The sequence below is a fragment of the Anolis carolinensis genome, chromosome 4, assembly GCF_035594765.1.
Source record: "Anolis carolinensis isolate JA03-04 chromosome 4, rAnoCar3.1.pri, whole genome shotgun sequence".
Lineage (NCBI taxonomy): Eukaryota > Metazoa > Chordata > Lepidosauria > Squamata > Dactyloidae > Anolis > Anolis carolinensis.
Genome location: NC_085844.1, coordinates 150,076,620 through 150,090,923, shown reverse-complemented (window position 1 = coordinate 150,090,923; position 14,304 = coordinate 150,076,620). Strand labels below are relative to the sequence as shown.

Here is a 14,304-nt window from a genome sequence, read left to right as displayed (position 1 = left end):
GGTGGGGGGGGGGGGAATGGCTTGTTGTGGAAACAAGAATTGGTGAGAAAGCTTCTGTTCAGACATCTTTTCACCATGATAATCCTGTCAGGAGCCAATTTTCCTTCCAAGAGGTAGATTTCGTCCTATTGTCTTACCCCCGTTCTTAACAATGTGTTGTTTGTCGGATGTTTGTAACAGGGACTGCCTGTACAGTGAGGAAAAAACACGGATGTATGCATCAAAGGAAGAAATGTCTACAGCTCATCTGACTCTCCAGGAGCCCCCAGTGGCACAGTGGGTTAAGCCCTTGTGCTGGCAGGACTGATGAGTTGAAGGTTGAGTTGCTGACCTGAAAGTTGCCGGTTCAAATCCAACCCAGGGAGAGCGCAGATGAGTTCCCTCTATCAGCTCCAGCTCCATGTGGGGACATGAGAGAAGCCTCCCACAAGGATGATAAAAACATCAAAACATCGGGTGCCCCCTGGCCTCGTTATCTGCTAAAACCAATCACCAGCTTTGGTAATATAAAAGTTGGGGTGTTGTGTGGTTTCTGGGCTGTATGGCTGTGTTCTAGCAGCATTTTCTCCTGACGTTTTGCCTGCATCTATGGCTGTCATCTTCAGACATCGTCTGAAGATGACAGCCATAGATGCAGGCAAAACGCCAGCCACAGATGCAGATGAAACATCAAGAGAAAATGCTGCTAGAACACGGCCATACAGACAGGAAACCACACAATACCCCAGTGATTTCAGCCGTGAAATCCTTTGACAATATAATATAAAAGCAAAGGCTGGATGGCCATCTGTTGGGGGTGCTTTGAATGCAATTTTCCTGCTTCTTGGTAGGGAGTTGGATTGGATGGACCGCGAGGTCTCTTCCAACTCTGTGATTCTATGAAAAGTTCTCATGTGACATCTCATTTCAGAAACCTGAGTGCTTAGCCCAAGGCATCGGTCAGAGCTTTGATTTAACTGCCAGTAGACTATGTTTCCAGACACTGATTCTTCATGCCAGTTGGGTAGGGCTAGGTTTAAACTAATGTCTGTAGACATATCAGCAAGTCACTCCATTTTCAGTCTCAGTGTTTGAACCAAGCATACCTGAACAAGACCTGGAAAATTATGGACATTTTGGTTTCTTCCTCCATCCCTAGTTTTCAATACCACGCACCTTGAACACAAGCACTTGCACATATTGTGGCACTATGGGTTGGTCCACATAAAGATATTACTGAACCATGGAGTTACTTATCATTATACAGCAAATGTACATGACCTGAGGCCCTATCTGCATGTCACATGTAACTCCATGCTTTTTTCTGATTATTTTTTCTCTCCAGAAAAGTCAGTCTCATTGGCCTTTATTGGGTATCAGTGAAGGAAGAAGATAAAGAGAGGGAATGAAATTCTAAGAGGAGTTTTTCAACTCAGGAGCAATTAAATGATGCAAGGACCCATAAATATTTGAGCCAAAGAATGCAAAAGTTACTTTTTGGGGTATAACTGCCAGTACCTCCTAGCCATCATGCCTAATCACAGAAAATTATTGACTTTGCCTCCCTTAGTGATCATTTTCATAGTTCATCCTCTTTCAGCTTTGATTTCACACTTTTCTTTTATTGATGGATCTCTGGTGTCTAGTTTTAAAATGTGGATCTTACAAGTAGGATGTCTGATCTCTGGGACTAAATCTTTTATACGGTCCTGGTTTCAAATTGGTTCAGGACATTATAGGTAGGAAGGAGATATACTGATTGATCAATTCTTCCCCATTTCAGTGTAAATCTGCAGAACATCCCACTGCTGAATCTCGTTCAGAGAGTGTTATATTAGGAGTCTTAGAAGACCAAAAGCTGAACATGTGATACAGCAGCTTAAAAGGCAAATGCAATTCTAGGTTGCAGCAATGAGAGTATAAATCAAGGGAAGTGCCCTTCTATTCTGATTTGGTCAGACCTCATCTGGAATATTGTGTCTAGTTCTGGATACCACAATACAAAAAAAATTGATGAACTGGGATGTGCCCAGAGAAATGCAACAAAATGGTAAACGGTCTAGAAACCATGCCCTATGAGCAATGGTTTAGAGAGCTGGGTATGAGAAGGTTAAGTGGCAACATGATAGCGTAAATGTAAAGGTTTCCCCCTGATATTAAATCTAGTTGCATCAGACTCTGGGGGTTGGTGCTCATCTCCATTTCTAAGTGGAAGAGCTGGCCTTGTCCATAGACACATCCAAGGTCATGTGGCCAGCATGACTGCATGGAGCGCTGTTACCTTCCCACCAGAGTGGTACCTATTGATCTACTCACATTTGGATGTTTTCGAACTGCTAGGTTGGCAGAAGCTGGTGTTAACAGTGGGAGCTCACCCCACTTCCCAGTTTCAAGCTGCTGACCTTTTGGTCAGCAAGTTCAGCAGCTCAGCGGTTTAATCTGCTGCACCACTGAGGGCTCCTTGATATCATATAAAAGATGGAGCAAGCTCATTTCTGCTATTCTAAAAAATAAAGGGTACAGCTATACTGCAGAAAGAATATAGTTTGGTATCACTTTAGCTGCCCTGGCTCAATGCTAAAGAATCCTGGGAGCTGTAGTTTTACCATGTCTTTTATTTTCTTTGCAATTGGTGTCTCCCCAAACCACATATCCTGGGATTTCATAGCATTGAGTGCTGGCAGTTAAAGTGGTGTCAAACTTCATTCATTCGACAGACCAAATGCACTCTTAAGGCATAGAGAAACAGATTCAAACTACAGGAAAAGACATTCCACCAAAACATTAGGTAGATCTCTTGATTGTAAGAGATGGAATATGCCACCCTGGGGTGTGGTGAAGTCTCCTTCTCTTAAGGTTTTTAAAAAGAGTCTGGATGGTAATCAATGGGGAGTGCTTTAATTGTGTATTTCTGCATGACAGGGGTTGGATCGACTGGCCTCTTTGGTGTCTTTCAACTATATGATTCTATGTGCCCCTGCCCTGGTGCATTGTGCTCCCAATTTTATGACCTTTTCTATGAGCTCTCTGCTTTCTAACAGCAAACCCAAATAGCAATGACTTAGATTTATGACTAAGAACTCTAAATTGTTGTTTTTAGCTACCTTCCGATCAATGTTTTTCTAATGGTGACACTATGATTAAGAGACCTCCAAGACATCCTACCCTTACTTTACAGAACCAAAATCATGATTCCATCCAACTGGAGTTCCATCCTAAATTGCAAGCCCCAGTTAAAGTAGAATCACAATGCTATAACTGGGCAGTGAAAAGGGGTCCCTGGAATCTTCATGAGTTGGAATCTCAATTTAAAAAATGGCTGAAGTCAGCGATGTCAAACTTATTTTCACCGAGGGCCACTTCAACCTTATGGTTGCCTTCAAAGGTAACTGTAAGACTGTATAAATATAATGATGTTGCCCTGGAACTGAAAGCCTTGTGGGCCATATAAAGTGATGTGGTGGGCTGGATTTGGCCTGCAGGCTTTGCGTTTGCATCAAACAAAAGGTCTGAAGTTATTTTCCAAGATAGATTCTTTTCACAAAAAGGTATCAGACCCATAACAATAGTGGGTCTTCTGCAAGTTCACAATAGTTAACTATTTTGATATTTAACACTATTCTACCTGAAATACAGATAAAGTTTTCAAGTAGGGAAGGGGGCAAGTTTGGTCCTCTAGATGTTGGGTTTCACCTGTCCTCATCCCATACAACTGGCATTACTAACAATGGCTGGAAGGTGATACATTATGTATTCCTGCCTCAGGGCATTTAGTTGTCACAGTCCAAAAGACTGCTGTGTGCAAAGATGACATATCTTAGTAGCCAGTGTCAATGGTCCAATGATATAGAAGTAGGACCTTTGTTATATTAGTACAATCTATGTCTTATTTTCATATCATTAGATCGAACACTAACATTTAGGAAACACTGTGTGAACACTAAGCATAAAGTAGCAATAACATCATGTGGAAACTTACTAATAGTGAGTGGGGTGAAGACCCAAAATTAATTAGAACATCAGCCTTGGCCTTGTCTTACTCAACTGCTGAGTATTCATGCCCCAACTGGCATAAATCTGCCCACACGACGCAGGTGAATATAGCACTGAATGAGACATGTGGAATAATCACAGGATGTCTTAAACCTACACCTGTTGATAGACTCTACAAGCTAGCTAGCATTGCCCTGCCCCCTGATGTGCGACGGGAAGTTGCTGCCAATTGTGAGAGAAATAAGATTGAACACTGTGAAAGCCACCTACTGTATGGTTAACAGCCTCCTCCCAGCAGACTTAAAGCAAGGAAAAGTTTCATGAGCACCACCACTTCTCTTAATGTTCCTCCAGCACAGCAAATCAAGAATGGGCAACTTGGAAGTCCCTGAACAAACTCATGAGTGGAGTAGGCAGATCAAAAAACAACTGGCAAAATAGCACAGCCTAGAAGAATCCTCCACCTTGTGTAACTGTGGAGTGGAATAAACAACTTAGCATCTGTATGCTTGGCCACAGTGCCCTGCCTCACGCACAGAGGAAGAACTGTTGAAAACTACAGACAATGCAGTCGCTGTCGTCTGTTTTTGATCTAAAACTATTTAGCTGCTTGTGATCCCTTTTCATCAGTTTTAAACTTATTTATTTATGCAATGCTTTTGACACAAAATAAATAAGTCAGGGAAGTCATGCTCCCCCTCTATTCTGCCTTGGTCAGACCACACCTGGAATACTGCATCCAATTCTGGGCATCACAGTTGAAGGGAGATGTTGACAAGCTGGAAAGCGTCCAGAGGAGGGCGACTAAAATGATTAAGGGTCTGGAGAACAAGCCCTATGAGGAGCGGCTTAAAGAGCTTGGCATGTTTAGCCTGCAGAAGAGAAGGCTGAGAGGAGACATGATAGACATGTACAAATACGTGAAGGGAAGTCATAGGGAGGAGGGAGCAAGCTTGTTTTCTGCTGCCCTGCAGACTAGGACACGGAACAATGGCTTCAAACTACAGGAAAGGAGATTCCACCTGAACATCAGGAAGAACTTCCTCACTGTGAGAGCTGTTCGACAGTGGAACTCTCTCCCCCGGGCTGTGGTGGAGGCTCCTTCCTTGGAGGCTTTTAAGCAGAGGCTGGATGGCCATCTGTCGGGGGTGCTTTGAATGCGATTTCCTGCTTCTTGGCAGGGGGTTGGACTGGATGGCCCATGAGGTCTCTTCCAACTCTACTATTCTATGATTCTATGATTCTATGAAATCATTGGGACTTTCTACTCATGGTATTAATTCTTTTGGGGAGGTATAAAAACCTAACTAGTCCTATAGCAGCTAGAGTTCCTGCTGGCTAGGGGATTCTGGGAGCTATAGTTAAAAATATATGTTTTCAGTTTATGCAGTCAAACACAAACTATTCCCTTTGCTTGCATCAATGCACCAATTCAAACCCAAGGGAGCCTCTTCTATCAACGGAACTTAAGAGTGGATGTATGTGAACAACAGGGTGTGGAAGCTACTTGTGCACTGGTACCTGATTTTGGTATGTATGTACATTACTGATAAAGATAGGGAGGATGACTCAGTAAAATCCATCTTGTGTATGGCTCCCAGCTGGGCCAATGCCCCCAATAATAATCCATTAATGATCTTTTAAAGCCATGGCTTTTGGCCAACCTCCTCATAATGAGCTTGTGGATAGAGGTGGATATATCTAACAGTGCTCACAGATTGTGCTACGAACTTCTTTTCTCTAGTGTTGTATCCCAGCCAGAAAAGACTATACACCAAGCTGGTGCCTTCAGCGTCAGCCATGAGCACACTAAAAATAATGAGAAGTGTAAAAAATGCCCCCTTGTCCTTGACTCACTCAACAATGTGGTTACTAACCAATGGTATAATGCTCTGAAATAGTAAAGAAGTTAAGGTGGTAGGCCTGAAAACAAATGAATGATGGTCAAAGCAGATATTGGGATCATTGCCTTTTTTGTATTAAAATCCCCAGGATTTCTGAACCAACATGTCTACTATGGATTAGAGAATTCTTCAAACGTTTATACAAAGAAATAGTGATTCCACTATCTAGATTCAAACAAAGTGAGATCTGGCATTTCCGAAAGCCACTTGCCAGCAATGCCAAAGTGGAATATGACTGAGAGCACATTTTTAAGCCTCCTGACAAAGGTCATGAAGGTTTCTGTATATTACATTTGAGACATTTATACTTTTTCTAGAGGACAGCACCAAGATAAAAGCTCTTCCTTGAATCAGATGTTGCATGGTGTCATCTTTAGTTGTGAAGTAAGTGAGCGCATACAGTGATTTTCTCTTGCTCCAGATCCAAGCACAATATGAGCCATCCTGTCCCTGCCCCTGCAAAGCAGTCTTGCAATGGAAGATGGTTGCAAATTCTAATCACAAATGATGATATACTTTGAATCCAGCCAAAATGGGTGGGGTCCTGCCTTCAAATATTTTGACTTTGACTGTATTAATTTCCAAAATTGGGATTCTGGCCTTCTCCACAACTACATCTACAAAGCAGCCTGCAGTTGAAGACTTTCTTGTCAGTCAAGTGGTGAATCCGCTCAGGATTTTACTTCAGATTTTAAAGACATTTTTCAAAGGGCTAACATAATGTATGGGTAAGGTTTATCATCTTGAATGGTGACCTTAAAGTGTGGGCTAAAGCCTGGAGTTGCATAATGGGTGTAGAAGCCACAGCTGCACTAGTAAAGGTAAAGGTTTTCCTCTGACATTAAGTCTAGTTGTGTCCAACTCTGTGGGTTGGTGTGCTCATCTCCATTTCTAAGCCAAAGAGCCGGCATTGTCTGTAGACGCCTCCAAGGTCATGTGGCCGGCCTGACTGCATGGAGTGTCATTACCTTCCCACTGAAGCAGTACCTATTGATCTACTCACATTTGCAGGTTTTCAAATTGCTAGGTTGGCAGAAGCTGGGGCTAACAGCGGGAGCTCACCCCGCTCCCCAGATTTGAACTACCAACTTTTTGGTCAGCAAGTTCAGCTGCACAAGTAGTGACTAGGAATTATGGTCTTGGAACAGGAAGAGGTAAGTTCCAAATGCTTAAGCAGATCTCAAACATCATAAAACAGCCATCAACAAACGGCTACTATCTAAGTGGTTTGTTGATGGCTAGTTCACACCAAAAGCCTAACTAATCCAGCATTGTGTTCATACAATGTCCAAATGGACAGCCCACAAATTGGGCATGACTGGGGCTCCTTCTACACTGCTATATAATCCTGATTATCAAAGCACATTTACATTATCTACTTTGAACTGGGCGGCTGTATTGATAACATGGATCTTTAATTGATTATTTTAATAGAGGTTGTTTTATCCAATTTATACACCTAGTTTATGTAATGTGATTATTATGTTCATGTTGCTGTATCTTATTTTATGCATTATGTATTTTATGTATGGCATCTTTCTGTGCTATTTTGTAAATCACCCTGAGTTCTATGGGAGATGGTGGTAGGGTATAAATAAAGTTGTTTATTTTTATTATTATTGCCAGACATCAGTTATAATGGAAAAGCAGCTCTTTGTAAGACCCTGTTTAGTCCCCCAAAGTAATAATAATAATAATAATAATAATAATAATAATAATTAGCTCCCATTGCCACACATCAGTTGTAATGGGGAAGAAGTGTTTTGTAAGACCCTGTTTAGTCCCCCAAAGTAATTATTATTTTTAGGCCTGTTCCTAGGGTTATTGGGGGTGCTGAGTCAGAAAATTGCACTGGATAGACCACATCAGCTCTAGATTATTAAATATGGTTTTCTGTGGGCGAGCAGATGGCGACTACTGGATGGCATGTGTTATGTATCAGAAACTAGAGCGGATGTGGTCTATCCAATGCAATTTTCTTAGTTAACACCCCAGATAACCAAACCGAATCTAAAGTTGACCAAAAACTTATTCATAACCCTTTTGGTACTAATGTTGGAGAGTGGTATCTGGTCAAAGTGGTCTCTGGTCAACTGATTTCCGTGGTCTATATAAGATGCTAGTTTTGACCTTCAAAACCTTTACGGCCAAGGCCCATCGTACCTTAGGGACCGTCTCTCCTTCTCCCATCATCAGAGGTCGCAACGACCATCCCAACGAGACTTACTTTCTGTACCGGGTCCTAGAGAAGTGCACTTGGAAAGGACCAGACGCAGAGCTTTTTCTATTTCTGCCCCTGCCTTATGCAATGCCTTGCCGCCCTATATGAGAGCTATGCGTGAGTTAGGGCCTTTTACCCTCGCACTCAAGACCTGGCTCTTTACTAGAGCTTTTAATCTATGTTAATTTTATTAATATTTTTATGTATGTATTTTTATCCTTTACAATTTTATCTTGTAAATCGCCTAGAGCATCGTGGATGGAGGGCGATTAATAAGTAATTAAATGATGATGATGGTGATGATGAAAGTGGTCTCTGGTCAAAGTGGACCCTGGTCAATTGGACCCCGGTCAAAGTGGACCCCGGTCAAAGTGGACCCTGGTCTAGTGGGCCCGGGTCAAGTGGTCTCTGGTCAAAGTAGTCCCTGGATAAAGTGGTCCCTGGTCAGGTGGGCCCTGGTCAAAGTGGTCCCTCATCAATTGGGCTCCGATCAAATGGTCCCTGGTCAAAAAATAGTTGGGAACCACTGCCCTAAACATTGGGAAGAACTTCCGGATAGAGCTGTTTGACAGTGGAATGTGCTGCCTTTGAATCTGCCTTGGGCTGTTTTGAAGAAGAGGTTGCGGGGAGTGCTTTGGTTGTGTCTTCCTGCCGGGCAGAATGAGGTTGCAATGGCCTTTCTCTTGCTATCTGTTCCAACTTGAGGATTCCAAGAAAGCCACCTACCGAGACAAGCATCGAGGAGGGCATGGCAACCTTTCCTTGCCGAGGCAGGCGGGTTAGTAAACTTCTGACCCGCAAACGGAGGGGGGAACTCTAGGTTTGTTTGTTTGTTTCTTGTCCAGAGAAAGCTCAATGCACTAGGGTCCGGGATCTTCAAGGATGAGCTCCGGGACGATCCCGGGAAAGCGGAGAGACCCAGTTCGCCCCCATCGCTAGGTGGAGAGACTGTCCTTCTTCCTCGTTGAGCCTGTTTCGCCCTAAACCCGAGTGGCAAGCCCACGATCCCCTTTCCTATTCCCCAGGATGGCCCTCGCTGGTACCTTGCTGAACACTTCCAGGTCCTCGTCGTCATATAAGTCCAGGAGCAGCAGGCCGGTTGAGTCCCCCGCCACGTCGCCGCCTTCGGGCTCCATCGCCTTCCCCTCGCTGGATCTCCCTCTTCGGAGGGGCGGCCCCACGGCTCGGCCGGGAGGAGGAGGAGGAGGAGGGCGATCCCCGGTTGGAGCCCCTCCTCTGGCCGTGGCTATTGGTCGCCTCCTCGCTTCGCCTTCCCTTTCCTGCGCGCGGCTGGGAAGGAAAGAACCGAGGGCGCGGCGGGGAAAGGGGGAGAAAGAGCCAGGAATGGCGGGCGAAGAAAGAGGCGCCGGAGTCCACGACACCGCCCCCGATTCCCACTCTGGAAGGTCGCCTTGCAGGGATCCGAGTTGGCCCCAGTCTATTCTCCTCTGCTTTAGGAGAAACAGCCCTACTTAATCCTTTGCAGCCCCACTTTCCTCGCTTCCTTTGAAACGCCCCTCTTTCTTCTCCTTCCCAGTCGCCTTATTGGCTTCCTTCGGCCTGAACTGAAAGTAGAAGTCATTCCTCTATAACACTATGTAACACGGTTTTTATTCCTAGGGTTAGAAATGTCGTTTCCTAATTGGTTCTATCATGCGAACATGGAAAAAGTATATTAAACCGCAGAAACTTTGTTTTGGCCTGACATCCTGCAGCACATTTTGCTATTGTTTTTCAATGAAGATCTGATTGTGTCTCAACCAATTCAACATAAGGTTGCAGTGAGTTTTCTGGGCTGTATGGCTATGTTCCAGAAGCATTCTCTCCTGACGTTTCGCCCACATTTATGGCAGGCATTATCAGAGGTGAAGTCTGTTGGAAATAAGGCAAGTGGGGTTATATATCTGCGGAAAGTCCAGGGTGGGAGAAAGAACTCTTGTCTGAGACTTTCCACAGATAAATAAACCTCACTTGCCTAGAGGATGCCTGCCATAGATGTGGGTGAAATGTCAGGAGAGAATGCTTCTGGAACATGGCCATACAGCCATGTGATTCCGGCCATGAAAGCCTTTGACAACACAGTTCAACATAGTTTTTAATAGACACAAAAGTGAAGTTTTTGGAGTAGAACAACTACGGGCCCTTCCAGACAGGCCCTATATCTCAGGATCTGATTCCAGGTTTTCTGTTTATCCCATATTATTTGGCAGTGTGTACCTCTATAATCCAGTTTAAAGCAGAAAGCCTGGGATCAGATCCTAGGATACAGGGGCTGTCTGGAAGGGCTCTAGATTCAAAGTAAACACCTCACACTTAAACAGGAAGTAATACTTTCAAACCAGGAACTCTTCCCCCAAATTTGTTACATAGTATCATCCAGCATGTACACAGAAGTCTTCAGAGAGACTTAACTGAACTCCATTGGCAGCTGTCACCCAGCGGATCTTTTCATCAGCTACAGGGAAAATGTGGAATGGCCTTCCAGAAGGGCTCCCACAGCTGCATGAGCTGTCTGAATATTATTATTGCTACTACTACTACTACTACTACTATTGTGACCTTGGTTTTGTCTTTCAGTCTACTGAGGTTAAATAAATAGCTTGCCATCTGTCCGATAGTTGGTTTCCACTCTGGTAGGAAGCTTCCTATCAACAAGATGAAGTATCATAGCAATGAAGATGTTATTGAATTCAATATGTTGATGATAACATAGCCTGTGGGTATTCAGAAGAAGATCTACAAGCCACTCTAAACATCTTTGTAGAAGCATACGAGAAGCTTGGCGTCTCATTGAACACTGGGAAAACCAAAGTGCTCTTCCAGCAGGCACTGGCCAATCCTTCTACAATGCCAGAAATACAGCTTAATGGTGCAATGCTAGAAAACGTTGACCATTTCCGCTCTCTTGGCAGCCATCTCTCCACAAAAGTCAATATTGACACTGAAATACAACACCGCCTGAACTCTGCGAGTGCAGCATTTTTTAAATGAAGCAGAGAGTGTTTCAGGATGGGGGGCTGAACTTGAATTCTGGAAGTTCTAGTTCACCCATCCAGACAGGCCCATATCCCTGGACCTATCTGGGTTTTTACCAGAGGCGTCCAAATGATGCCTCCAGTAAATACAAATTAATTTGGAATAATCTAAGTTATTCTGAATTAATTACACTCCCCATTAGAACCAGTCTTTCCTGACAGGCCTGGGTGGTCATGAGACTACCGGGGTGGGGTGGGGTGAGTCATTTTCCATTTGCCAACCTGAAACTTTTGGGCTCCTGGAGCCCAAAGGTCCAGGATGGCACCCACCCTCTCCCCCCAGCCCCCCATTTCCCCCCAAAATAAAATTTACCTGGCTGCCATAATGTTCCTTCTCATGCCCACCTGGAATAAGGAAATTACTCACCAGGAGATGAGGGAGAAGCGATTTTCCTCCTCCCCCCCCTCCCCATCTCCTTATTTCCTTGCATCTGGAGCAAAGTTATGGCAGCCAGGTAAGTTTTATTTATTTTTAAGGGAAATTCGTGGGACTTCAGGGTGGCTGCATGTCATCCCGATTGTGATTGAGGTTGTTGTAGGCCAGCCTCCATCTGAGCTGTCAGGCGAGCCTGAGGTTGGGCCTGTTCAGCCTGTGATCGTCCCTGCACCTAGCTTGTCAGAGCCTGAGATGCCTGTTCCTATGGGAGACTGCCAATCAATACCAGGTGCTGTAGGCTATATTTCAGAGAAAGGAATTGGCAAAACTATCTCTGATTTACTCTTGGGCCGGGCTGTGGCGCAGCTGGCTAGTAACCAGCTGCAATAAATCACTACTGACCAAGAGGTCATGAGTTCGAAGCCCGGGTTGGGTTAAGCCCCTGACCATTAAATAGCCCGGCTTGCTGTTGACCTATGCAGCCCCGAAAGACAGTTGCATCTGTCAATTAGGGAAATTTAGGTACGCTTTATGCGGGAGGCTAATTTAACTAATTTACAACATCATAAAACTGCCAGCAAAACACGAGGAATGGAATGAGGAATTACAGCCACTACTGGACAGTGAAGTAACAGCTCCCCCTGTGGCCGGAATCGTGAAGCTGGGAAAAAAAGTTAAACGCCTCTGTGTCTGTCTATATATGTTGTTTGTCTGTTGGCATTGAATGTTTGCCATATATGTGTTCATTGTAATCCGCCCTGAGTCCCCTTCAGGGTGGGAAGGGCGGAATATAAATACTGTAAATAAATAAATAAATAAATAAGTAAATAAATCCAGGAATATATAAACCTCACTTGACTAGTTTCCAACAGACCTCAACAACCTCTGTGGATATCTGCCATAGATGCAGGCGAAATGTCAGGAAATAATGCTTTTGGAACATGGCCATACAGCCTGGAAAATTCTCAGCAAACCATCATACTGTAGAGTTTTGAGCAATTGACTAACTAGCCATAAATATGATTATATTACATTCATTTTGCATTAAAAAATAAAAACCCTAATGTTACAGACTATCTTGAGGCCTGCAATATGTTTTATTCAGCTCGATGCAAATTGCTTCAGTTATGCAGTGTGAGAAAATAATCTCTATCCTCCATAATTTGAATGGTTACTTGCTCGGATGATTTTGCTGTACTTGCATAAAATGCCTCAGAAAGTTTCTTCTTAAAAAAAAGAAGGAAGGAAGGAAACAGATCAAAGACTAAAAGTCGGAGATCTTCAGGTTAAACTCTGTCCTTTACTGAAGCAAAAGCAAAACACTTTTCTCAACAATTTCACATCTTCCCATTTCTGGCAATTTATACTAACTAGAAAATATCAGTGGACATTTAACCTGCCAGTTCTCATTTCATTCACTTTTAACCCACTAACCCAGCTTCACGCTTTAATGGTGTCAGCTGTTTTTCTAACTGCACTGCACTTTCTCTCACTCAGCAAATCGAGCACAATCCAGTCTGCAAGTCTTTTCAGAACACTGGAACAAAACATATATAGGAGATTCATGGAGAAACAAACTATGGTTAGGCCCACATAGTCTACACCAGCTCTCCGCCTATGTTTTTCTTGTTTCCACAGTTTTTTTTTGCACAGTACAGTCAAGTCAGCCTTGTTCATTTCACTATAAAAGTGAAAAACCACAAGTAAAAGCATTGCTGTTTTTTGACCTGAGACAATATCTCTTTAGGAATATCCAGATTCTCCATTAGGACCTTATAATCAACTTCTGCTGGACGTTGACCATAGAACTATATCTAGAAGTTTCAGGAGAGAACATCTGTAAGAATCTGTTAAGTATTCCAGAATGACTCTATGATCAGCTTCCAGGAATAAGGCTCACCATAGAGTCACAGTGAAGGACATGGAGACTTCTAGGACTTCATCACATAAATTTCTAGCTCTGGCTCTATGCTCTTTGGAAACTGAGCCCCATGGGAGTACCACAGAGGCCATCAAATGATGCATGGGCACTTCCAGTGCTACCCAACTCCAAACCTGAGAACGTGGGGGTGAGAGGATGGGGAGATGGGTGGATGGGATGGGGATGGGTAAAGGATGTGGGATGACTGGTCATCCCAGAAGATGGGGAAAGATGGTGGAGAGTGGGATAAAATGGTTCCTTCCATGTTCCCCTGCTTTCCCCTCGCCCATCTGATGAAGTCCTTAGAAAGGATAATTTCATCGAATTCATGAACAATCAAACCCACAAAAGGAAAATCCACAAATGTGTAATATCTGATGTAATCTCTGAATCAAAGCAACTCCGGAAACAGAAATTCTTGTCATTTCATGCCCTTTAACATTTTGTTCCAAATGAAAAACCATAAGCACCAGGAATATCAGAGTGTTGTCATTGGTCAAGATGAAAAATGTTATTAATGATGAAGAACATATAAATGAGAAGAGGCTGCAGCAGCTGGCTTTTGCCTGAGCATCCTGGAAAGGTGGTAGGAGGAGAGAGAACCCAAGTCTACACTGCCATATCATTCAGTCCAAAGCAGATAGTATGGATTTTATACGGCTGTGTAGAAGGGGCCTAACAGTTTTACAGACATTTCCAACAATAGAGATGAGCATGGAAGTTACAGAGATACATTCATGTCTCTGTCACTGTAAGGAGTTGGACTTTACTGGAGGATGAGCAAGCACATAGCAGCACCATGGAGATAAAAAGAAAGGAAAGAAGGCTTTCCTTGTAAGAAGTGGCTGTGCCTTAGAATCAACAATTCCTCCAGT

At 43.6% G+C, this 14,304-nt stretch overlaps 1 protein-coding gene across 3 annotated transcripts in view; it reads right to left on the bottom strand.

Annotated features, from left to right (window-relative positions):
• Window positions 1–9,557, bottom strand: part of snx7 (sorting nexin 7) — a 75,996-nt gene extending 66,439 nt beyond the window's left edge. Inside the window, exon 1 of one of the 3 annotated variants that reach the window (XM_062977986.1) lies at window positions 9,141–9,557. In XM_062977986.1, coding sequence (XP_062834056.1) covers window positions 9,141–9,233 — 93 coding nt within the window. In that variant the 5' untranslated portion in view covers window positions 9,234–9,557. The remainder of the gene's footprint in view (window positions 1–9,140) is intronic. The other 2 variants (XM_062977985.1, XM_008109227.3) reach the window with 2 other exon arrangements.
• Window positions 9,558–14,304: the final 4,747 nt, after the last annotated feature.